At 37.2% G+C, this 25,647-nt stretch overlaps 4 protein-coding genes across 7 annotated transcripts in view; 2 read left to right on the forward strand and 2 right to left on the reverse strand.

Annotated features, from left to right (window-relative positions):
• Positions 1 to 3,887, reverse strand: part of igf2r (insulin-like growth factor 2 receptor) — a 49,886-nt gene extending 45,999 nt beyond the window's left edge. For both annotated transcript variants that reach the window (XM_042503102.1, XM_042503101.1), the window contains exons 1-2: positions 3,651 to 3,887; positions 770 to 909 (exon numbers count right to left, since the gene is read on the reverse strand). In XM_042503102.1, coding sequence (XP_042359036.1) covers positions 770 to 909; positions 3,651 to 3,790 — 280 coding nt within the window. In that variant the 5' untranslated portion in view covers positions 3,791 to 3,887. The remainder of the gene's footprint in view (positions 1 to 769; positions 910 to 3,650) is intronic.
• Positions 3,888 to 6,984: 3,097 nt separating this feature from the next.
• On the forward strand, positions 6,985 to 11,132 carry LOC121955822 (hatching enzyme 1.2-like). Of its 3 annotated transcripts, none has more exons than XM_042503909.1 (12): positions 6,985 to 7,129; positions 7,204 to 7,257; positions 7,342 to 7,404; positions 7,489 to 7,539; positions 7,637 to 7,690; positions 7,774 to 7,820; positions 8,466 to 8,535; positions 9,059 to 9,173; positions 10,062 to 10,234; positions 10,542 to 10,623; positions 10,807 to 10,928; positions 11,036 to 11,132. In XM_042503909.1, exons 1-12 carry the CDS (start codon positions 7,096 to 7,098, stop codon positions 11,065 to 11,067), a joined length of 897 nt encoding a protein of 298 aa, XP_042359843.1. In that variant the 5' UTR covers positions 6,985 to 7,095; the 3' UTR covers positions 11,068 to 11,132. The 3 variants fall into 3 exon arrangements, with proteins under 3 accessions (XP_042359843.1, XP_042359844.1, XP_042359845.1); XM_042503910.1 differs by having other exon boundaries at positions 7,643 to 7,690; XM_042503911.1 differs by lacking the exon at positions 7,489 to 7,539.
• A 2,290-nt stretch (positions 11,133 to 13,422) lies between these two features.
• On the forward strand, positions 13,423 to 16,797 carry ttll2 (tubulin tyrosine ligase-like family, member 2). The gene is made up of 3 exons (XM_042503953.1): positions 13,423 to 13,644; positions 13,974 to 15,322; positions 16,274 to 16,797. The coding sequence occupies exons 1-3, from the start codon at positions 13,423 to 13,425 to the stop codon at positions 16,602 to 16,604; spliced, it is 1,902 nt and encodes a 633-aa protein (XP_042359887.1). The 3' UTR covers positions 16,605 to 16,797.
• Positions 16,798 to 17,112: 315 nt separating this feature from the next.
• On the reverse strand, positions 17,113 to 24,405 carry si:ch211-140l13.3 (centromere protein J). Its single transcript, XM_042503954.1, has 6 exons — positions 24,364 to 24,405; positions 21,697 to 21,900; positions 20,793 to 20,933; positions 20,319 to 20,403; positions 19,081 to 19,201; positions 17,113 to 17,431 (listed from the first exon to the last, which is right to left on the reverse strand). The coding sequence occupies exons 1-6, from the start codon at positions 24,403 to 24,405 to the stop codon at positions 17,254 to 17,256; spliced, it is 771 nt and encodes a 256-aa protein (XP_042359888.1). The 3' UTR covers positions 17,113 to 17,253.
• Positions 24,406 to 25,647: the final 1,242 nt, after the last annotated feature.

Below are 25,647 nucleotides of genomic sequence, written 5' to 3' on the forward strand. Positions count from 1 at the left end.
ATGAACACAGTAATTAAGATTTAAACAGAGCAGTTTAATGGTCTGGGTGCCTTATCAGACTTTCCAAAAGACTGTCAGCATGTTGGATCCTGGCCTGCACCTGCTCTGAACACACTACACACACAATGTATCCAAACAAAACTGCAGGGCACAAGGCTATGACAGGTCATTGTTCTGTTTTCCTTCTTATTACACCGGGCTTGCCTCCTTCTCCTGGTGGAGACAAAGTTCAAGTTCAAGAAAAGGTGACTCTACCATAAAATTGTATAAAGCTGAAATCTGCAACTTAACACAGGCTGTTGCCGCGTGGAGCTGCAAGAGGCAACTGAAATTATGTTCAAAGTGCAGCAAAAAGGGCAAAGCTATTGTGGAAAATCTTTTAAAATGTGTGTACTCTGGGCACAGATGGGAGCAACAGAACACCAGGTGCAGTGAAAGTCAAACTTAACTGTTCGCACTGGCTCTAAAATTTGTGTGTACACACACATTTGGATTCCACTTCTGTGGGAAAGACAGCACAGGTAGTTCAATGGCTTTAAGCTGTTAAAGCTGACAAAATGTTTAATGACACCCTTGAAATCAAATTCCTACCACAATACTTTCCCAAACAAATCAACATATCTCCTTCATTTTCTGCTTCTTTATTGTGTTCATCAATTATTTTTTGAACAGACAGCCATTGTGCCAAAAACACACCGGGCTGGTAAGAGATTTCTTAATCTGCGTAATCTTCACTGTGTTCCAGTGTACACCAGCGGGCTGTACTCACCGACAGACTTGTCCGCTTTGGTGATGAGGTTTCGGGCACAGACAGCGGAGCCCGGGCCACAGCTGGTCGATGGTGAGGACGCGCACAGCCTTAGCGTGTAGCTGATATTATTATCCCGGTCTATGGCCTCCCATTTATAACTGCAACACAAAGAATAAGAGAGATGAAGTAAAGAAGAATGAATCGGCCCCGCAGCACTGGATCATTTTCAGTCTAGAGAGCTTATATCTTCTTGTTGAATTACTGATTTAGAATAGAGCTTATGATAACAAGATGCATTGAGATTACAAGATTACATTGATTTTATCAATAAATTAAGTGTTTAGTCTTAAAATTTCTAATAAAGGCAAAGTTGCCAAAAAAATCTTTAAAAAAAGCATTCTTTTGCAGTGCATCTGCTAAATTTAATTGATTCTTGATTAAACACGTTGTCTTTGGGAGCTGAAACAATAGTTGATTGACAAAAATATTAGTTGCAGAATCATTTTAGTCATTTTTAAGTCAAAAATGACAATATTACCACGTTTCAGCTTATCAGTTGTGTGGATTCACTGCTTTTTGTTTCCTTGTGGTAATTAACTGAATATTTTTAGGTTTTGGAGAAAAATAAACAAGCATTTTAAAGATCAAACAGTAAGTTGATTAGTTTATTATGAAAGTAAACCTTCGCTGGAGCTCTTCTGTGTACTATTTTTGTGCCCTTTCTGCTTTGTCTCGTCACCCATGAATCACTTCCTACTTGAATGGGCACTGAACTTATACTAATGATTTCCACTGACTCTTCTGTCTCATTTTTAAGTGTCTAGTTTAATTTTTATCTACCTGCTTGTGCAACAGTTGCAAATGTAGTATATTTGCTCAGTTAAACATTTTGATACCCTTTTTTGTGTTAACTGAAAACAAAACCAAAACCAAAGGATTTATGTGTTGAGAAAATTCCCCCAACTCTTCAGATAAAAAAAATCCTCTTGGATCAGCTGAAAAAATGCCACATAGCTAAACACATGGCAATTTTTCTGACACCATGAAAAGTTGACTTTTTAAAGATTTGTGGTTTGAATACAGGATTTAAACTTGTAGTGAAGTATTTTCACAGTATGATATTAAGGATCTGAATGATTCTTCTACCACTGACCACAACTAGCTGGTCAAGAATATGATCATAACAGCAATAAATAATTCCCTGTGAAGTATTTTTGTGACCTATTTCTGCAAATGCTACCAAAACAAGAAATAACATGCAGCCACCCTAGCCTTACAAGTGCTGTGTCAATATTTAAACAGCAGCTGGCTGAACAGAGCTGAACAGAGGAAGACTACACTGTACTTAGACAATAGCTTGCAATCCTTACTTTGACTATGATATAACTACAATTTGTTGCTCTCTCTCTTTTCTGTCGTGTCATTGTCTTTTTCCGATACCTGTCATTTAACTCGGACTACATCCAAGGATAATGTTTTATGTAATTGTTGATTCATCTCTATAATATTTTCTCAATCAATCCTTTGGTCCACAAAGATGCATAAGACAGTAATAAAGGCCTGTTACAATATCCTAAAACCTAAAGTGGCTTCACTAAATGTCTTCCTTTGACCAAGCAGTATCCATAAAACCAAAAACATTTATGTCAGTATAATGTAAGACCCAGGAAACCTCGCACTGGAGAACCTGGAAACATCAAAGTTTGCTTGAACAATGAACTTTAACATTAATTGAGTATTAAAACAGTTGCAGATCTTCTGTCTATTGAATGTTTAAAGAATAACCATTATCCCTCTTTGACTCATGTCATTTTACTAGGGCTGCAATGGATTATTTTACTTACCAATACATCAATCAGTACATTAAGTCTCTATTAACAAAATATTAGGACAAAGGCCTGTTACAATAACCTGAAGCCTGTCCAACCAATATTCCAAACCCCAAATTTTATTGCTAAACTAACTATCATTAAAATGCAAGACAAATTTAATTTGCAAGAGCTTGGCCCTTGCAAGGGTTGATTATTTGACTAATTGTTGCAGCCCTCCCACTGTCCTTCTCTGAGTCATAATCAACAGATTACAGTCTAGATTAACCATTTGGTTTGCAAAAAATTAAAAACAGAGAAAAGCCAGTTTGAACATGCTAAAACCTAAAGGAACTTCTTCAACGTCTTGTTTTGACCAACTAATAGTCCTAAACCACAGAAATACCTCTGTCATGTCATTCATGCTCTTTCACATTTCCTCGATTAATCGATTACTTGATTAACAAAAATGTGCCAATTGATCCTCTTGTGGCGAAAATAATCGATTAAATGATCAGTCGTTGCAGCTGTCCTTGTCTGACTCATGACAGATAAACGCTGCTAACATTTAGCGTTAGCTGGTTACATGACAGTTTTCATGTAACGCTAGCAGTTAGCTACATGTTAGCTTACAAAAAAAAAACCAAAAATATCAACATTGACGTTCACAGCTTTGGCTCGAGACTATTCTGACTGCGTTTTGAAGCTCGTTTAATTCAACAGTAAGTCAGCTGAATAAAACTTGTCAAGCAGCGCGTTTTTTTACCTGTTGTTTTTATACACAATGTAAATATTAGTTTGAGTCGATATGTGAGCTAGCTTACACCGTTTGGAGGTAAATGTAAAAGTTGACACTGTAAGTGAAACAAAGAGCTGACTGTTTGTTTATGAGCCACATTTAACAGCGGCATATTATCATCTGTGGGTCGCGTGATATCAGGTGAGCATGTCTATAATAAGCAAATAAACCACCAACTGACAAATGTTTTTAATTAAATGTAGCTTAAATGTGTGTGTACATAAACGCTGTAAGCTTCATTTGTTGTGTTGGCTGCAGTGTGTCAGCCGGAGGTGTGTTTGTTAGCTTTTACCTGCAGAGCTCCTGGTACCACGGGCTGCTGCTGCCGTCCTCCTCCGCTCCGGACCGGACCGACAAACACCCCAGACACGCCACGAACCAAAGAACCAGCTTCAGAGGCGACCAGCGGGGAGATTTACACTGAAATAACATGTTTACTGTGGCGGAGAGCAGTGTGAGGCGCCCAACTAAGACGACATGATACGGCACAGTCTATCTGCTCTGGAGCAAATCAGTAGGAAGTGAATGCACCACATGACACGACATCACATGACTGTAATGATGCTGACTGATGCTGCGTTCAAAGTCCGCGGGGAAAGTGGACTCTGAATCATTGCCAAGTAGATTTTAACATACTGATGTACTCAGATGTTTTACTGAAGTAAAAGTAGTGACATCACTTTGTAGACACAAGGAAAAATTATGGATTTTAAATGTTGCACAAGTAAAAGTGCATATGTATTAGCATCAAAATATAGCATACGTACCAAAAGTAGAGTGTTTTATTTATTTTTATTGACTCAATAAACATGTAGTACAAAGCATCAAGTGGACAATATATTTTTTTAAAAATCTAAATGGTGTAAGTATGTATAATGAGTAAATTGTTTTAAATGACTTCTTAAAAATCCATTTTTATAGACTTGTTATTATGTGATGTCATCTTTTAGTTTGTCTTTTAATTTATATTTTTAGTCTGTCTTGATCTTGCTTATTATTATTGTTGTTGTTATTATTATTATTATTATGTGTTTAGTGCCTTTATTTTGATGTTGTATTTTTCTAGCATGTTTCAGTCTCCAATCTCTTGTTTATTTCTATCTTAATTCTTGTCTGGCCTTTATTCAGGATTATTGTCTGGCTTCTATTGTTGAAGTGATTTTCTTTGCTTGTCAAAGCACTTTGTAAGCTCTGCTTCTAAGGTGCTATAATAAATAAAATTATAAACATAGGTACAAGCATACCGATTTGGAATGTATTTATTTAGTCTGAGAAGAAATTGCATAATTTTCCAAGAGCTTGGGACTTTTTTTTTCTTTTTAATAAACTGAGTGATTTGAGAAGAGCTTTCTTTTCAAGGAGGAAAGCTTTTAGGAAGAATTTATGTTTGTGAATAAAAAAAAATGGCATTTAAAATAAGAGATGTAATTAGGTCTACACATTCAACAGTGCAATTGTCTAGATGTATTACAAATAATATCTCTAAGGTTAAAGGAGTAAACTGAAGTAGAGGTTATAAAGACTTTAGATTCCATATCCTTACAATCTTTATATTATTTCACATTAAAACAAAGAGAGAGAGGAAATGTTTCTGTATTAGATTTACAAAAAGAGCAGGAAGCATTGGTGTCTGTAAAATTAGCAATAAGACAATTAGCATGGTATATTTTATGTTCAATTTTGAGATTGAAGCCTTATTTAAGATGCAATACTTATAAGGTAAAGGCCTAGCCCTTCTCCAATTAATATTTGGGCCCATTTCAAGATATATAAATAGAAATAACCCTAATACTGTCATTAGTGTTTTGTGGAATTGACAAAAAAAAAAAAAATCAGAAACAGGCTCTGCTGCAACTTGCTAATTTTGACATTCTTTGTCAAATCTATCTCTTGTCTTGTCCAAACTTTAATTGCAGTAATGTTTGACTTGAGTGTGGGCGGCTCTAGTTCAGTGGAAGTGAAAAGACCTTACCATTACCCCATTTAGGAAGCACAGTTCAGTGTCTGCATCTCCAGGTATCAGCTTTCTCTCTCTTTGAAAAAAGCTTCCAATATATTGGTGATGTCAACTCAAATTTGAATTTGAGACATCCAGAATATCAGTTAAATACTTTAGTCTGGGGTCCATCAGATACAGTATGAGCAATAAGTAGTAACTTCGTCCTCTAAGATGAAATGTATAACATTTTTTATTAGAAGATATAGTATCTTATGACATCTGAATGCAGCAGTACTGATGATAAGAACAGCACGCCATTCACCTCCTGGTGCAAACTAAAGGACAAGTATGCAGCTTTTCCGGTTCGATATCTGTGCAGTGGTACCTGAACGCAGCATTCCGTATGTCATTGCAGCAAGTGTCCTATTGCTCCCTCTAGTGGTCATTTTGGACCACCACAAAAATTCTCACTTACTGAGATCAAAGAACGCTGTGCTTCAAAAGCTCCTCTTTGCTTTCATTAAATTCCAAAATTGATTTTTAAAAGCCTATCAAGAGCTATCAGAGAATTTTCAAGTATTGTTTGGGGCATCTGAAATGTATTTGATAGCTGGCAGCAAAGGAGTGACAGGAAATACAGGAGGATGGACAAAAAAAAAATCCAAAAAGTGCAATTACATGGTCAACATTTAAGACCTCTTGACCACCAGAATTCCTTCTTGATCATGTAATTATTTTTTTTAGCTCTCTTACAACAAGAGTATTAGAGTCAGTGGTTATACAAGACAGATTTAAATAGAATTAAAAGTATAACCTTTGGGATCATAACTGCTGCTGCTCTCTGCAAATACTTCAAAGGACAAGTTCACAGTTTTTCCAGTCTGTCAACTCTCTTTTTGTCAAAATCTTTTTTTAAAGTTATTTTATTCATTTGAATTCAAACGTATTACATGCTTTAGTATTTATTTTATTTATTATAACATTTTTAAGCTCAGTTTTGACTTGCATGTCTTTGTCTTTCTTATTGGTTTGTTGTTAATAATGCTTACTATTTTATGAGTTTTTTATTTACTTTGATAGTTTGATTTGCTTTTATGATGGCTTGGTTTTGTGCCTGCAACTTGTATCACACACTTTGTGCAGCACATTGAGTTTCCACCTGGAATTAAATGTGCTGTATAATAAAGTTTTGCTTGCTTACTTGTCCAGGCTAGCACTGAAACAGTTGCTCAGAGCCCTTCTTCTGTGCAAAAAATGATTTGAAACTTTATATAAAGATAAAATTAGGCTTCAGCAGGCTTAACCAAATAAGGTCTTCCAGAGTTAAGTCTTTTTGTAATCAAATTTCTTTCCCCTGACAGCCGTTATGGATATTAGAACCAGAAACACATTTATTGCCAACGCAGGAATGGAACAGAAGGAATTTATTTCCCTTGGCAATCTGGTGCACAATGTCAAAATAATAAATCAGAGAAAAGACACATTTGGTGTAAAAGTCAAAAGTCATAAACATAAAATAGAAATTTACAATTCAAATATGTTCTAAATGAAGTACTTAAAATAGTATTGACTGAGGAATGTGTATGAGTTCACAGTATAAAGAAAAAAAGAATATGTGCGATCTGCAAGAATAAAACTGCAGCGTCCTCTGGTTCAGGCTGAAGCTCAAAGGTCATAATTCGTGTGAAGTGATCACACCTGTTGAGGTGGTTGGTGGTAACAGGGCTAACAGATTTTTTTATCAGAAACCCAGCAGCAACCAGCCTCTGTCTGTGTTTAAATTTTGGGAAGTTGCACGATGTGGCTTCTGCTCTTCATCTGCACATCAGCAGGTATGAACTGACACTTTTAAACTGCAGATATTCTGCTACATAATGCTGATTATTTGCTCTTTCTCTTCATGTAGTAGTCGTTGGTGTCCCCATACATCTGACCCAGGAGGCCACCAGTCCTGCACCAGGTTGGTGTTCACTGGATTGATTTGCACTTTTTACATTTTCTGAAGTATACCAATTATTTATGAGGAATTCTTTGATTTCTGTAGATAATGTTACTGTCACTTCTATGCATGATGTGCCGAAGCCAGAAACTACAGAAGCTTTAAAAGGTAGATTGTCTAGTTTATTTAAATAAATAATCTTAATAAAATGACCTTGTTACTGCCAGTATTTCACTGGATCTCTCTTGTCAGTTGGTGCCGTTCCCTTAAATGACACACAAAATACAACTCATCCTGCCCCAGGTTTGTGCTCATTGATTTTTAAAACTTGGGATTTGTTTTGTGTTTTTGAATAATGTGAATAAATTCTCAGTTGTTGTTGTTTTTTTTTTTTTTGTAGGTATAGTTGTTTCGGTGCTTAAGCCACAGGAAGCCAGTGCAGAAACCTTAGAAGGTAAACATAAATACATGTAAAATATGACCCAAAAAATCTGTACATATAGGCTACTGCTTGACCGTGTTTTTATTGTGAAATAGAGCTTCAGGAAGAAATGGTTGTCCAAGAGGGAGACATTTTGATTCAGGTAAGATGGAGAACTTTTTCTTTTTTTTTTTTACCACCCAGCTGGAAGAGAGCTGCAGTTTCACCTATGAACAGTGGGGGAAGAACCTCACATCACATTATACAAGTACAAAAGTAGAATTATTCAAAATTTCCAGTTTTAGAATAAAAAAGAACTGTATGGTAATTATTGATGCATTAATAAGAAAGCACAATGTTGCTGGAGCTAATTCCAGCTACTTTATATGCTGCTGGGTAGCCTAACCTATAATACATCATAATTTATCAATTTATATTTTCCTGTATACATAATCTGAAATAGTAATTAATATGATTAAATAAATTTAGGAGAGTAAAAAGTACAACACTGACCTCCAAAACCAAATACAAAATTAAATACTCAAGTAAAGAAAAAATAAAAAATAAATAAACAGCAGGAAACTGTTGATGGGAATAATTTGGCCTTTTTAAAATAAAATTTAATCTGAATTTTGGCAGGAATTTCTTCTAAATATTAATACAAATAATACAAATATTTAAGCATTGAAACAACTGCAGAATTTATCAGACTTTAATTGTCTTGAGTTCAGAACATTTAAAACTAAAACGATGAAGATTGTTTGTGTTAAAGTGTCCAAATGTTGGAATAATGTGTGTGAACTTATAGGAGGACAGGAATGCTGTCATGACCCTGTGGGCAGATGCCATCGTGCCCTATGCCATCACCTATGAGCTGGGTAGGTTGCTGTTGCAGTTTGGTTAACTACGTTACGTTTAAGAAAAGATCAGTCAGTGTTAAAATAAGAACGTGCAAGTTAACTCACGCTGTAACTTATCTTGCATTGCACACATGACACAAAATAACTATGTAGGAAAGACAAAATCACTTAACATTGACTTTTGTGATTACTCAAATACCAGTACTACCACACTATATAGTATGCCAAAAATATGGCTTTTATGGCTATTCTGACCCATAACCCTCTGTCGCATCAACTGAGCTGCAAACAGCTGACAGCTGACCATCATTCCTAAGCAAAAAAAAAAAAAAAAAAAGCACAACCCTCTCCATGGTCCTCTGTCTTTGGGGAGCTCCGTGAATAGCACTTTGTTGAATCCCCCTAACGTTGAGTCATAAAACTGAGATCTGCTGTGTCTCAGATCACACACAGGATGTTCTGGTTGGTTGTGCAGTAACATCTAATGTTTGACTTCTAAAGTGCAGAAAACAAAACATTTGCTTTGTTTTCCTTTCAACAGCTGATCAAGAGTTTAACATCCTCAGCGCCTTCAAGATGATATCAGATTTCACCTGCATCCGCTTCGTACCACACACCACAGAGCTGAACTACCTGAAGTTCAAGAATGGCAAGGGGTGAGAAGTATTTCTGTTAAAGGGTTAGTTCACCCAATGACAGAAAAAGGATACTTTCTCTTGTCTTTCATGGTATAAACCCATGCTGAATTTTTGTTGTTGTGTTAATAAGCACTTCTCAAAACAGAAAATATAAAATATCTCAGCATCACACTACCATCAATACATTTAAATGATTATGGTAGATTTTACCATAAAACTGACTAATGTAAGACAACTGAAGTAAAATTGGGATAATTTCTGGGGTAAAAGATTCTTTTAAGAAGTGGTGTAAGATATTACAGCCAAGCTGATCGTTCGGCCCTGACTGTGAGCGCTCCCCTCCAGTTTCAATCCAGGCCTCTCTAATATAAGGCAATACACAATATCAGAGTAAATAAGTTCTAAAACATACTGTAAGGAGGTAAAGAAAAATTTAAAATGATCAGAGTGTCTTTTATCAAAATACAAGCCAGACTGAACTGTCACTTTTAGTGTGGTTAATTATTTAAATTGCTGAAAATTTTTTTAAAAAGAGGTATGGAACCAGGCTTATCTAATATGTTGGAGGTAACTTAAACTATGTTTTCTGACATTGACCATTATGACGTAAATGTACATTTATAGAAATAACAGTAAAAGCAGTGCCACATCTTTGCTCTAATATACGTGGATCTCACTGTGTAGGGGTATTTAGAGGGACTATTTATTTAGCAGAAAGTAGTTCCACTGACAAGTTAACAGAACCTCTCTAGTATAATTTTTAAATGGCCTGTATAATGTTGGAGTGGAGGAAAAACATTTGACACATGTTGAAACCTGGCCAAATAAACCAAAACTTTCTGCATGTCTCCGTGCCACTACAGGTCACTGAGAAATTGTCTTACTGGCTTCTGTTTGTCTCTCTAGCTGTGCATCCTTTGTTGGTTGTCAAGGAGGAGCCCAGCCAGTGTATTACGCCCGCTCGTGCAGCGTGGGAAACCTTTGCCATGAGATCATTCACGCTCTGGGACTGCATCACGAACACACCCGTGAGGATCGGGATCAATACATTGATGTGCAGTGGCATAACATCATACCAGGTAAACATCTCTGTAAAAAACAATCAAAAAACGCTGACTGTCACCAAATGGTGTGTACTTTTTGCAATTAAAAACTGCATTTATATTTTTTGCCACTTGGGGGCAGAAGTGGGAATACTTAATGCATGGTAAAAAGCTAAACTAGCAGACAGAAAGCATTCCAGACTACAACATATTTCCCAAAAATGAAACCAAAAAAGGTACTTTAGATTTAGAAGATTAGCATAAAGTATTTAGATGCAGCTCCTATATTTAGAACATGTCTGCATGGCTGTAAAAAGTATAATAAAACATCTTTGATTTTAAGGGAGAGGGAGAAACTTTAAGGTGAGACGTGGAAACACTCTGAACCTGCCATATGACGTCAATTCCATAATGCACTACGGAAAGTAAGTCCTAACCCATCCTCATGTCTTTCTCTTCTACAATTGTTTTTTCTTAGTTATTTTGTTCTGAGTAGCTTAATTTTTCAACTTTTTTCCCAGCCTTTTAACTAATACTGAATGCCAAGCCAGGATGACTAGAAGTCTGTTACACACACATTTAGCAAATATTCTTCTGTTTTGTTGCAGATATTTTTTCAGTCGAGATGGAAGTCCAACAATGTTGGCCAAGCAGAGCGGAGTACAGATGGGTCAGAGAACACATCTCAGCCACCTGGATATACAGAGACTGAACCGACTCTACCGCTGCGGTAACAACCTCTTTACTACTGGTTCCCATTATGACCCTGTTCTCGGGTGTCCGTTTGAGCAGACAGGAAGTAATCCAACAATACTAAAATGTGTTTCTTTTTTCTAGATGAGCGGATGAATTCAGTGTATGGATGGTAAAAGTGAGTGGGATCCCTGTTGGTTAATCTGCATATGCTGTGAGATCTAATAAAGTTATTAAAAAAAATAGAGTTATGTTCATTTTTTTCTTTCAGTGTTCCATGTAAAACCAAAAGCAAATTGAGTTGTTTTAAGAAAGTCGTAGCGTTCTAATTTGTGCAGCATGCTATGCTAGTGACATATGTCAAACATACTTATTTTAAGACAAAACATTATTTTTTGCTAAATTACTTTTATTAAACTTATTTCTAAGGAAATAAGCCTTTTTTTTTTTACCAACATAAGTTTATTTTGAAAAAGATGATGAATTTAAGTATTTATTTTAAAGAGACAATGCATGTACTGAGCATAAGCTGACATGCCGTCCCTGAACCTCCAAAACTAATGCAGGAGGGGCACCTGATGAGCCCCTGACCAAGCGTTACTATTTGATGAGCTGAGAGTGAGAATGGGTGACAAATGCATGCTCTAAATATTGAGGGGGACATGTCCCCTGCTTCCCTCCTAATACCTACACCTCTGAATAATAGACTTAGCTCTTTAAATGAACATTCATTGCTAGAGCTAGTGTACCTGAATTAAATTTCTGGACTGCAATACTTTTCTGCCCTCATATGTCAATAGAGAGGAGAAAAAAATGTAAATGCCCATTACCAGGCAACTTTAACAATGCCCCTACTAAATTATATTTTAACTTACAAGTGTTAAAAAATGTAAAAAAAAAAAAGAAAAAAAAAAAAGATCACTATTAACCCGTAAAGGTAGAATTGTTTTGCAGAGCTGTCTTTTTAAACTGCAGGTCTGCATTTTTTAAATGGCCACAGTGGTTTTTTTTGTTCTTTTTAACTCAAGCAGGTAATATCCAAAGCTATAATACACAGACCTTTATGTAACTTCACCATTTTTCTTTTCCTGACTGGTATCGTATTTCTACATACAGTGCATACTCTTGCTGTGATTGCAAGATTGCAAAACATTCCTCAGAGTATTAAGTAAATGCTCTTTAGAGTAATTAGTTATTTTTTTAGTTTTAACTAACAGCAAGAGTTTATCTCTACAGTAACAGCAGGCATACATAATACAGAGCTAACAGTCGGCACTCGTTTCTCTGACAACCATTGTCCTGCCTACTACATGTAAACCTGTCTGAAGGACACTGTGAGCCTGTTTGTGTCTCTGTATGTCTGGAGGAGGAGCTAAGAGAGCAGACTGTCTACACCTCAGAATCACTGAGAGGAATGACTCTCACCATCGATCATTCACTCACCTGACAAAGAGAATAAGACTATTAATTAATGTGCATTCAGAATTCAAAGGTAAGACGAATCACATTTTTTCCCATGACATTGTAATTCCTTATTTTTGTGGGCTATTTTTGATATTAATTTGAGAATTGGAAAAATTCCCAGCTCAGATATTTGTGTAGTATTCGTGTATGTTTTAGTGCCTCCTCCATTAATTTATCATTCTCTGTATAGAAAAGGCTCATCTATTCCTTGCAATTTCACATTTTTAACTGCAAAGTGCTCGGGGAAAATCAGCATCATTATTTTCTTTATCAGTGTTTTTTGTCTTGTTAAGAAGTGAGCGTCACGATTATGTGTGAATGCAATTGTAAATCTTTGTCAGTCTGAAATGCAGAACTTTTTCTTTGCTTTTAAACTGTGTTTGTGTAATGTGACAAGTGACAACATTCAGCACATTGAATTTGCCTGTTAGTGAGCTGGCACACTGAAGGTGTCAGGTTTATTTGGGCTTCTCAGATTCACCGTGTAAATGCTTTAGCTCACTAAGTGCTTTTAGAGCAGCCAGTGGATAAAATGTTAAACTGTGTGTTTGTAATTATTTCCATTCAGACGGGATCTATTTCACTGGCGGAGGTGGGGGGAGCCTGTATTTGTTTACACATAGATAGATAGATTGGCACAATTAACAGGATGCCAAATTTGTGATTAGCAGTTCCTAATTGCAGTGTAATCATGATGTACAGACAACAGGTGATACTGAACAAAACTTAAAAGTGTGATAAATCTCAGGTAAGTTCAAAAGTTTCTTTTTTCTATGATGATTTCTAAGTGGACTTACGGACATTTATTTGTGATGGAAATTTGATATAATGATATCAATAGTACAGTATAGTATACTATAGTATAGTATAGTGCAGTATAGTGTAGTAAAGTCTAGATATAAATTGATATACTATAATTTATTATATTATGTAATTTACATTACATTATATTATATTGGGATTTTGGATCCAGATTTGTTTCATGCAGTAACTTTGAAAGCTCTGATGTCAATGATGCATGTTTCTCTTCTATGTATCTGCTGTATATCTACAGTTGACAATGCTGCATGGCTGCAGCATTTGTGTTCAGACTACATGACAGAGGTCCAGAGGTTGTGAGGGAGGTGCTTCTGGAGCGAGGATGGGAGGAATATGACCAGGAAGAACGAGAGGAAAAAGACTGGAACCTGTACTGGCGGGGCTCTGCATTTCGCAACTCAGAGTATCTCAACCTGATGCCATGGCAGCGCCTAAACCACCATCCCAAGACTGTTGGCATCACACGCAAGGTGATGATGGTCTGACATGTGCTGCCTACTTTGTCTCTATCTTCTGTATTTAGTGATGTTCGTGAAGTAAGTAAGTCTTCCCTCATAAAAGGGACTTAAATGAAATGAATTATATCAATATATGTAGAATAGTTTCCTTGCACCTGCCAACCGTACCTAATAAATGACTATGGTGCAGGCTAAATTAAGATAATAATGTAAATGAAAAGACTTATTGATCGGATGTCATTATCCAGTTAAAGATCACATGTTTATATCAGGTGTAAATAGAACCTTTGCCAAGAATATCAAACCATCTCTAAAAGATTGATTTCTTTTTCTTCTGGAAGGACTGCTTGGCACGCAACCTGAGGAGAATGAGAGCTACATTTGGTTCCTCTCTCTACGACTTCAGTCCCACCGCGTTCATCCTCCCCAACGACTACACACGCTTCCTGTCTGAGTACAACAAACTGCGTCTGACCCGAGGGGCGGCAGTCTACTGGATATGTAAACCTGTGGATCTCTCCAGAGGCAGAGGGATCTTCATCTTTGACGATATTAAGGACTTGGTCTACGACTGCTCTGTGATCGTCCAGAGGTACATCAGTAATCCTCTGCTGATCTCTGGCTACAAGTTTGACCTGCGGATCTACGTATGTGTAAAGAGCTTCCACCCACTGACTGTTTACATCCATCAGGAAGGTCTGGTTCGTTTTGCCACGGAGAAGTACAACCTGTCGTCTCTGCACAACCTGTATGCTCATCTCACCAACACCAGCATCAATAAGTTCGGCCCCTTCTACAAGACTGAGAAAGAGAGAGTGGGCCAAGGGTGCAAGTGGACCATGAGCAAGTTCCGGCATTTTCTCCACAGCCAGGACATCCACGAGCTTCTTTTGTGGCAGAAGATCATTAACATTGTCACTTTGACACTCCTCACCATTGCTCCATCTGTCCCCCCCTGTCCAAACTGCGTGGAGCTGTTTGGCTTTGACATCCTGATTGACGTCAAGTTTAAACCTTGGCTGCTGGAGGTCAACTACAGCCCTGCACTGACTTTGGACTGCCAAGCGGATATTACTGTGAAGAAAGGGCTAATCGGAGATCTGATTGACTTGATGAACTATACATTGACTGACAGCTTGAGAGAGAGGGCGTATCAGAGACGAGGGTACAAGCAGCCATGTTTCCATGCTCCCTCCAAGTTTAAAGAAAATAAATTCCAGAAGCGAAGAAGTGGTTGCCAGTCCTCACAGAAACTCCCTCTGATAAAAACTCATCGCCAGCTTGAAAAGATGAACCAAAGAGAGTCCAAACACCATCCTTTTGTAGCTGACTACCAAGGACACCTTCCCCCTGTTGACTTGAACAAGACATATGCAACCAGCAGCAAGACAGTAAACACCACAGCCAACAAAACCCACACTGACAAGACCCTGAACCTGATACTCGGCCCGCATTCAAGGACAAATGTCTCAGTGGTAAACAGACAGACATGTCCAGCTCTTGCACCGCGGCTGACGGACAACAGGAGTCTTCACATGTCTGAAGTTACAAACCATGACGACAGTGAAACAGAAGCTGAAATGGAGCTTTCAGGAGAGACGGACGTTTCCTCTACGATACGCGATATCCCACACAGGGGGCCGGGACTCAGACTGTCTTCCATGTCCTTCAAGCTCCCGAACATTTACAGGTATATACAGTGAGTTTGTATAAGCAAAACAATGCGTCCCTTTGTAAAACATTATAGCACATATGCTGTGTGACTGCAGAATTTAACATTATAAACACTTGTCTACAGGAAAGATCTTCACCTGAATTTAAGACACATACTAAAATCTAGGGGTGACCACGAATAACTGACTATTCATCAATTTGATCAAAGGAACCTGATTTTGCTGTCAGACTCATAGCTGAATCATCACAGTTGTAACTGAAAATGTGGGGCTGTTTTCACAAAGCAACCTAGTACAAAGAGTTGCTCCTAGTGGTATTGAATTGTGATGTTTTCTAAAGATTTCCCTTCAAATTAAGGGACGTGTCTGTCTGTCGTTTTGTCTGTCTGTCTTTCCTCTCAGCTCTCCATCAGTACTTTGGACAGTGCCTCTGCTGCACCCACACACAAACACACAGCGGCAACTCACAACAAACAGCACTGGATCAAACACATCCGGTCATAAAATACGATTTCATGCCAAGTCTAGAAGGCAAATTGGTTGATAGGGTGTTTCAGCTCTTTTGCTGGTGTGGAAATGTGGAACATGGACCAGTGGGTCAAAAACCAAAAAAGAAAAAGATTCAGTTATTCAACAGGAACAAGCAAGACGGACTGAATCAGATTAAACTTTGTTAATATTAGTTGGGGTCACCCCTATTAAAACCTTTATAATTACTTCATCTTTCTTAGTTTCAACTTTTTGTTTCTTTTGACTTACATGTTTTGGAAGCTTGGCCAAAGACAAAATGTTGGGCATGATGCTACAAAGTATATTTTATGGCTTAAGATGTTTTTTTAAAGTTAGGGTTAGTGTAAGGTTAGTATACTGAAGCAGCTACTGGCTGGTATTCTGTACAAAGACGTTAACTTTCAAAAGGTCCAACCATTCATTTACCATAATGACCAAATATTTCGATTGTTTCACAGCGGGAGTGACAAACCCGTGAAGATGGAAAGAACCCTGGCATTGAACGGACAACACATTCCTCCGCTCAGAGTTGGAGACTTCATTCGGACGTTCCCATTTAATGCGGCTACTCTGAGGGCCTCACAGCATGAACTGGATGTTAAACTCGTCATACAGGAGCTTCACAAGATCACTGCTCAGTTGGCAAAAAGTCGGACATCAGGCAAGAGGATGAGGAGAGGAGAAGAGGAGGAGGTGAAGAAGGAGACAGATGGTGAGGAAGACTTTGATTCACTGTTGTGGGGGCCAAAGGATCCTCCATTGCTCAGCCAATGCTTCAAAGCCACTTAAAGTGATGTGTTTTATTTATTTTGGATTGGTTGCTAAGCACTGATTTTTTTTCTATAGATTTTCCTTTCAGTTTCTGTTATGTCTAAGAAAACAGAAATGTATAACACATTACTCCTGTACGCCAAAGTATTTTCACAGGAAAATTCTTTCGGACAGCCATGGGTGTATTCATAAAAAAATCCATGTGGCTTTTGTGGGCGCTAAACCTGTGCTAAAAGGCCAAACAGAACCCTAAAATTAAAAATAAAAGCACCCGCAAAGGGTATGTTATTTGTATGCATTTAAATTAGGTAATCCTTTGAAAACTGGAGCGACATTGCTACCCGCTTTCAGATGCCTAGTATTAAAAAAGTATTTAAACTTTTAAACCTTGAGCAAATAAGTGTGGTTTCTTTCAAAAATATGGGTTAAAAGTCTATAAGCAAATTATTATTTACTATTATTCACTAAATTATTAGTTACTGATTATTAACTCTATGGGTGTGTTTGAGTTGTATGATAAAATTAGTGCAATATATTTTCACTGCTTTACTGATCCTCATTTAAAACATAATGGAAAGGTATTTCCACTGCACAACATCCCTGAACACACACACTAAACACTCTCCATCTCACACTTACACATATGAACATGTGTTCATTTAAGATGTCAGATGGTGACTTTTTCCTTCTCCTTGATGCGTACTCTGCCTGATGCGTACTTGGTTTCCTGTCGTCCGTTGGGATAGATGGTCTTAACTGTCCCATCAGGATACTCTCTCCTCTTGTACTGGGAAGTGTGGATCTCTCTCTGACCACTGGGGAAATCGATCATCTTCTCACCTGATCTGGAAGAGACGATGATCCAGGGGGGACAACGAATGAATGACCACCTTTAATCTCAGATTAGTGCATCAGTACAGTGTTTTCATAAGTAACATAGCCACAACATTTTAGCTTGCGCTTTCTAATACTTAAGTAATTAACAATAAAACATAGATGTCCATTGGCGTCAGTGTTAACTGTACTGAATAACAAAACAGAAAGTTAATTATTGTAATTTCGCCTTTGCATTTGTCCCACCCACCAAATCCCACAGCAAGGAAGTGTGTTGTGTGTTGGAAGCAACACAGCTCATGCAGAATGTTAAGGTACATTAACCTGATTCTCACAATTTGCATCAAAGTTTGTCCTCCTTCTCAGACATGACACACATTTCTAATTCAGTGTGACTTACAGTATCCAAAGATGTATTGTTTTTATTGGTCATTGTGAATAAATGTCCATAAATCTTCTATGAAATCATAGGAAAAAAATGCTCTTAAAACATAAGAGCTTGCCTTAAAGTCATCACATTTTGTTATTTATAAATTGTCTGTACATTCATGAGTTCATCAGGAACTAACAGATAACTGAACATATTTGGCTGAGTCTGAACTCACTCCCTTGTTTACTCACTCACTATTTCATATAAAAACAGACGCTCAGTGGTTTACTCATTAGTCAGAGGTAAATTGAGATTTTGAAACTTACTAGTTATAAGCGTCATCACTGACAGTTATAAAGTTGCTCAACAGTAATTTTTGCATTTGTGAAATGCAAAGCATTGCATCATGGGATTGTCTGCAGAATATTTTTTTTGTGCCATTAGGCAATTTTTGAGGACATTGTATAGTGCATGGATTTAAAAATGTACAATTCAGACCATCAGAAAAAATGACAGATGGTATGTATAGTAAGCAGGGAGTGTTTTCTGGCGCAGCCCTTTTTTAAATTATGTCTGAGTGAGGGCTCATTATGTCAGACTTTAAAACTTTCTGCACCAGCTGTGAGTAACAGGAATATAGTAGTAGATTTAGTAAATATGTTTGACGTAAAAAAAAAACCCAAAACAAACAAAACTATTTAATTTATGCAGCTTATTAACAAACTTAACTGTGTCTGGCTGTTTTCTTATTTTTGCATCAATTCTGTTGCTGCTCAAATCACAAATTCAACAATAAACAGAAATACTACAAACTTACATAAATGATTTGTAATCTCATTAAACACCACTGACCTACCAGCAGGTTGTGTATTACACTCTCATGCTATGTAGCCAAATCTTGTTCACAGTGACAAACCTTTATTTAAATTTATAGCAGACAGCCCAAAATTTCCAAACAGACGAAATATGGAAGGAAAGATTTTGGTTATATGAGGATAAAATTATGCAAAATGACAACAACAAAAATAGACTTAGGTTTAAATATGTCACACACAGACTGCAGAATATGATACTGTCATAATGTGGAGAATAAGATGATTTTTCCATCCCTTCGCATTAAGGTTTTGATATCAAATTCCATTATGTCCTCTACTGATTACTGCATAGTGTACTTATATTGTTATCTATTAATTAAGATACCTGTCAGCTGCCACTTTAATGGCAGTCTAATCATTCTGGCGGTCTGACCCTGAAGCTGATCCTGAAACAGAGCTGTGACTTCAGTCTTACGGTGAAAGGTGAACGATGGTGCCATCAGAGAAGATTGTCCTCTCGCTGCCGTCGGGCTCCAAATACTTGATGGTCTGGTCTGGAAATAAGATCTCTCTCTTCCCCCCAGGGTGTCGCTTCTCTGTTACAGAAAGAGACACATTACAAATGAAAGACTATGAGCTGCAGACATAGACTTGTGTCTGTAAATGTTTCCATTTTCTGCTGGAGATGTTTACCAACAGTATTAAAATGTGATTAAACGGGAACATTCTGATGTCAGCATGCCAATCTGTCTAGAATTTTAATAAATCTAATATATATTATAAACATCAGTTAAATTTGTTCAGATAATGTTTGTATTGCAGGGTCAGCGGTACTCTGGTTGCCTATGGAAACCTTTCATCGGACATGAATACAGTGAGATTTATAATGAGATATATCATGTATGAATGAAAGTGTTCCTGTAGACATCTTCTATCTTCATCTTCAACTTCTATATTTTGAAAATCTAAACCTATGATATCTTTTTCATCCACACTTAAATTTTTAAACTTATGAGCGATAATTCAGCAGTTATGGAGTAACATTATTTGGACTCATGTTTTACATGATAAATGATGATGAATGTTTAACTCTTTTTTTTTTGGTCAGCAGATGTCAATAGTAAAAATATCAAGTAATGGTCTTAAAAGACCTTTTTTTCAACAGAAAACACGGGTTTATCTATTTTTCATGAATGCTTAACTCACATCAATATTAAAAGTGATGCTTTGAAACATACTGCATATTGATTTTGTATTGTACTTGTAATCACTACTCAGAATATCGTCAGTTTCTTGAGTATGTCCTTAAAACAGTATATTTAAAACCTCCTGAGATTATTATTCTGTAAAAATTGATATAATGCATTATAAGCTGATTGTATCAATAGAAAATCAAATCAGTATTTTTTGATAAAAACACTATTTGCCCTACTAATTTCCTGTTCAAATTGAGATCCACTGTCCAATGGACAGATAATTTTAAAAGAAATCCGGAGTAAAAGCTATAAATCTTTCATAGGATTTTGTCTAAACACAAAACTTTAACAATGTGATAACAATGTGCATCCTCCTTTCCTCACAGTTGGCCAGGCTTGTTTAAAATAAAAAGGGAACGTGGCATATGGAAGGAGGACCTGAACGAAATGAGGAATGCATAATACATAACTCAAACCATCACAGTGACAGATGTAGATTTGTCAGACGCTCTCTCACCAATCTGCTTGTTGGGGAAGTGAAGGACCTCCAGACCACTTGTGTGGATGGTATGTGTCGTCTGTGAGCCAGCATAGTAATACACCTGTATCACATGTGCATTAAAAAAAAAACATCAATATTGTTGTTGACAAGTATGATCAGCCCAAAAATACAACCATGCAAACAAAAAAAAGGATCTTACTGCATCTTAAATCTAAATATTAACTTTATGTACAGTCCCTCCTTGACACCTTTTGTACATACTTTTTGTGTCCTTTATTTTCTATTTTGTCATTTTATATATTTAAATTTCTTCTATATTTTTTTATCTTATGTTCTATTCTATTTAAGTTCACTATTTTATTCTTTATGTTATCTTTTTTGCACAAAAACACCAAGTCACATTCCCTGTATATGTAAATGTACTTGACAACGAAACTAGATTCTGATTTTTAAAAATACCAAGGTAACAAAGGCAGCTGCAAAGCTCACCACTTTTCCATCTTCCAAAATGTGTTTGATGTCTCCGTTGAAGAATGTGACTGTCTTCGTCTTCTGGTCTGCAGAGGTTACTTTCCTTGTCCCGCTATTGAAAGTCACCAGGCTGCACCCATTAGGGAGAAGCTGCTGCATCTGTCCATCAGGATATTAAGAAATCTTCATCAGTACTAAATTGTCATAATGGCATAAAGTACTATGCAGTTTTTGATTTAAAGCTTTTGGTGATTTAGACACATTTCTATAAGCAAACTTAGCAAGTAGCCATGTGTTTTACTGTTTTTTTCCAAATTATTATCAAGAAAACCTCCATCTTCATAGTAAAATTAAGTTTATTGTGATTATATATACGAAATACCATCTTTACTACCCCTGCTTGAATCTTTGATTATTTAAATTTCTAACAGTGGCTTTTTTAGTTGTTTTTTTTTACAGGAAGCAGCAACAAAGCGTTTAGGTTGGGAAAGTAAAATCAAGTTTGGGCAGTGGCAGAACTGGCAATGGGAGGATATCAACTTGCACTGCATAAACATGTAATGAGATTAGTCAGTGCTTTGACACCATCTTTTGTCCGTCCTCATAAATTATTGCCAGGGTGCTTAAAGACCACTTAACAGTGTATCATATACTTGACTAATATGATACCAACAAGATTTACACAGAATTTAAATGAAATGGAGTAAAGTAGCTCCAAATTATTATCTGAACGTCAACTTTTCTTTAGATAACAGGTATTAACAGAAATATCTTAAAACTGACTGTAATTATTTACAATACAACACACTTGAGATAATGTGATGGGTTTATATTGAAAGGGCCAACAGTTTGTAAACTGTGCTTACAAACTGGAGGATATATTATTTGTGACCTAAATAGAACAATACTGTATATATTTTACCTGTGTTGGTCCCTCTTGGTGTACAGTTTGTGTTTGTGCGGCACATCGGTTGGCCACTGAGCGGCACTGTGGCGTAACAGCTGTTTTTTCCCTCAGCTCAGAGTTTTCTCTGATCAGCTCCTCCAGCTGGCATCGAACTCCGGACCAATCACAGTCTCTCTGTTTGAACTGCTGCTGAAGGGCCTCCATCTGCTGCCTGAGGGCCTACACACACGCACACACACGCACAGAGATAACCCTCTGCACGTAGCTCTGAATGTGACTCATATGTTGACTTGAAGAAGTAGGAGTATGTTTGTAAATGTTTGCACAGATTTACACCACACTGTGTTTTATAACTTGCATCACACCTGACAACAAGAGTCATCAGGTGCAGGGAAACAGGAAGTAGCTTCAAGCTAATTGAAGTCATAATGAAAGTGACAACTATGGTGTGTTATTCCAAAACTGTCCCGCAATGGATAAACTGTTCCCTGAACCAGTGAGTTAAATCATTTTAACTGTTTTAGCATGTCATTACCAATTAGTTTGGGGTCAAAATGCAAAATGGTCAAATTATATTATGTCAATATTTCTTTTTAACATGGCAAACCATTAATTTACTCTTTCAGCTGGAACTTATTGGAGGCTTTTCACATTGTACTGAGCGCCAGGCTAAGGACAGCGGTTCTTAAACAGGGGTTTGGGGATCTCCAGGGGTCCTTGAGGGAGTTCTAGAGGGTCCCCAAAAAATGGGAAATTTGTTTTCACAATTTAATCCACTATTGAGGTGAGCCCAATGTGAGTAAGAGTCACACTATTCTGATCATTAGTTTGACTTCCTTTACAGTTATTTCTTCAAGTGTCTTCAACAACTACTGAATTTTGGACTCCAGCCGCCAGCAAAACCAAACATAAATAATATTTAACAACCTAAATCTTTACAGATGAAAGCTCCTGAAGCAAAATCTTATCAAATGGCAGTCTGTTATAGCGACCTAATGTGTGTCAATTTAAGAGGGTCTTGATACCCAAACGTTTGAGAACCACTGGCCTAGGACTTGCTGGGTCAGATCTGGAGCAGGGTTAGGCCTGAGTTTGCAAGGTTTATACCCTGAAAATTGACTAAACCTGGGGCTGCAACTTCTCAGTGTGAAAGGGGACCAAGTAAACAACAATGTTAGACTGTTAACATGATCTAAGTGTTCCAACAGACATTTATCCAGGGCTAGTGGGAGAGCAGTATCAACTGTACAGCTCTTGGCTTAGCTTAACACTGGGCTGTGGGTGGACAAAGTGTGTGTAAAAAGGGGCTAATTTGGCCCTTGGTTCCTCAGCCCTCAGTATCTGTTCCCTCCAATAGGAGGAAACAGATATATATATATAGTATTCAAATTATTGACTATCACATTTCTACATTTTTAGTCAATTTTGTCTAATAAGATTATTATCTGACAAAAATACAGAATTTACAGTGTCAAATAATACTGCTGTTAAGGTGAATTAGATATCCTCAAAATGTTAAAGCAACAATAAACTTTGTTTTGCTGCTACTATCTCACTTGTTGTAATGAATGAGTGAAAATACATGTTGACTTGGTTTTAGTGAGGCAGTGTTCATTTTGCTGAAAATGCGTCATCGAAGTGTTGATTCCACTTTGTGGCCATTTGTTTCACAGAGAGGTGTCTCCGTTATTCAGCCTATCCTTATGGGTATGAATTTTGTTAACAAGATAAAAGACATATCTGTCAATTTCGCCCAATATACTTCACCGGCAACACGAACTACAGCCTCCAAAATGATCACGTAGTGGGGAAAAACAAATGGAGACAGAAATGTGGACGTGCTGAATGTCTGAGAGGAAAAATTCTACGTATTCATGATCTTTCAAGGATAAAAAGCTGACTCAGCCTTTTCCCAATCAATCAATCTATTGCAAGCAGCTGTTCCTTGGAATTCTAAATTACGGCACATTATACTGTGTTAATGAGCTGAAATTAAAGATTAAATTTAATTATGTCTAGCAAAAAAGGACTCTGAGTAAAGTAAAGCCATTTCTCATTTATCTGGGGAGTACTCAAAATCTTTGCACAAGCATCCTGCATCTCTCTAAAGTTCTCTGCAAAACAACACACCTGAAGCCTTGTCTCTCGCGTTCATAACAAAGATACTGTTTGCATTGTACTCTCTCAGTATGTGAGGTTTCTTTGGCTGACAAATAATAGCTGCTTTTACCACGCCTCCTGACACAGTTTCATAGGGAAGATTATAATCGTTTCCAGTATGACAAGTAGGTGAACAACATCAGAGAAGAACAGGCAGTGACTTGTGCAGGCCTGTTCCAAAAACGTAAAGTAGTCAATGGGAAAGTAGGCGCTGCACACATTTGCCAGAGTGTGAATCACTAATGTCAATCTTAAGAACATGGATTAACATAAAGACCTTTTGAGTTTCCAGGTAAATCCAACATTAGTCAGATAATTGCACGTCATTTCCCGGCAGCACCCTGCTTCCCATAAACAAAACCATCTACAACACAGTCTATTGTTGTCCAGCCAAAGCAGGTTTCACATTTACTCTTAATGCTTGTACTGAAAGGCAGAAGTAATATCTGAAAGTATTGCTGAAGTGCTGCTATCAAAGAGCTTTTTATCTAAATGCAAATGGTAATGAAACACTGGTGGTACCAGTTCTGCAGCATGCACGCTGTAGGTGTGGGTGGTATTCATGGCTTCAGGGAATACTGGAGTTTTGCAGAAATGCGGGATGGTAAATTATTACAGAAGCAAGGCACTGACAGAGATAAGACAGTCTGTTTCACAAGAAAGGAGTTCATTCCATTGTGTCATATGAGGCCAATCAAATGTGTGTGTGTGCAGTTTGGTGGGAAAGGTGGTGTTGTGAAACGGGCCGATGATGTCATGAGAAGCAGTTTGTGAAGCAAGAATGCAGCATGCTCGCTGCCAAATCAGTATTTTTACAGCGTAAAGGATATGCAGGTGTTCTCTTATGTTTTTATTATTGTCAACACAGCATGACAAGACCTAGACCAAACAAATATGTGTTGCTACAGCTTGATATAGCTCATGTCCCAAAGAACAGTGGATAATAGCGAGTGAAAAACATCCTATTTTTGTTTTTGTTGAAGTTAGTATAAAATCCAAGCAGTCTACTTTTGACACAGTGGTTTCCAACTGGTTCAGATTTCTCCATTATCATTAGTTCAAGGTCCACACATGATCAATCGCCACATATTCGGATTTATTTCACAAAATATAAACAACACATTGGCTTAGAATACCGAGGAAAAAATGGCATAATAAACAGCACTTCAGAATAAAAGCTTTGTGCCAGAAATTCACTGTACTTCAAAATAACTTGACGTGTTCACAAGTCACTTGTGGTCCATTCAGAATGGACCCAGGACCTACTTGTCCTAAAACATCAGAAGCCTGTACTACGAAGCAAGTTCAGCAAACCCAACATATCTTTTTGTTATCAGGCTTCATTAACCCTAACACTGGCCAACGTTGGATAACCGGTTTCATGAAGCTGGTTATCAAGTAGCTCAAATTAAGGGCATTCATGTGAGAGAAGAGGAGTTCTTTTTTACCAGTGACACCATCAGAACCATGCATTTTGTTTTATAATCATGTGAGCAAATAAACAGTGTGTAGATTATTTTTCTAATAAAAAGAAAATATTTCATATATCTTTCCATTATCCGTCACACAGGCGTCTCCTGTTATTCTGAGCAGCAGTGATGGAAAAAAAAAATCATCCACACTGCCCGCTGTCACTTTAGGGATAAAATAAACTTTGCACAATTAAATCGAAGCCAAAATCATTTTTATGTGGTTAGTGTCATAAGCAAGCTTTCAGTTTATTAGAAGCTCTGTTTAAAAAAAGAGAGAGAGTCTAAATAGACAACCTCTAGCAATGAAATGATTCTACTGACTAAAAATATACAG

Source organism: Plectropomus leopardus, chromosome 16 (genome assembly GCF_008729295.1).
Source record: "Plectropomus leopardus isolate mb chromosome 16, YSFRI_Pleo_2.0, whole genome shotgun sequence".
In the NCBI taxonomy this organism is placed as follows: Eukaryota; Metazoa; Chordata; class Actinopteri; order Perciformes; family Serranidae; genus Plectropomus; species Plectropomus leopardus.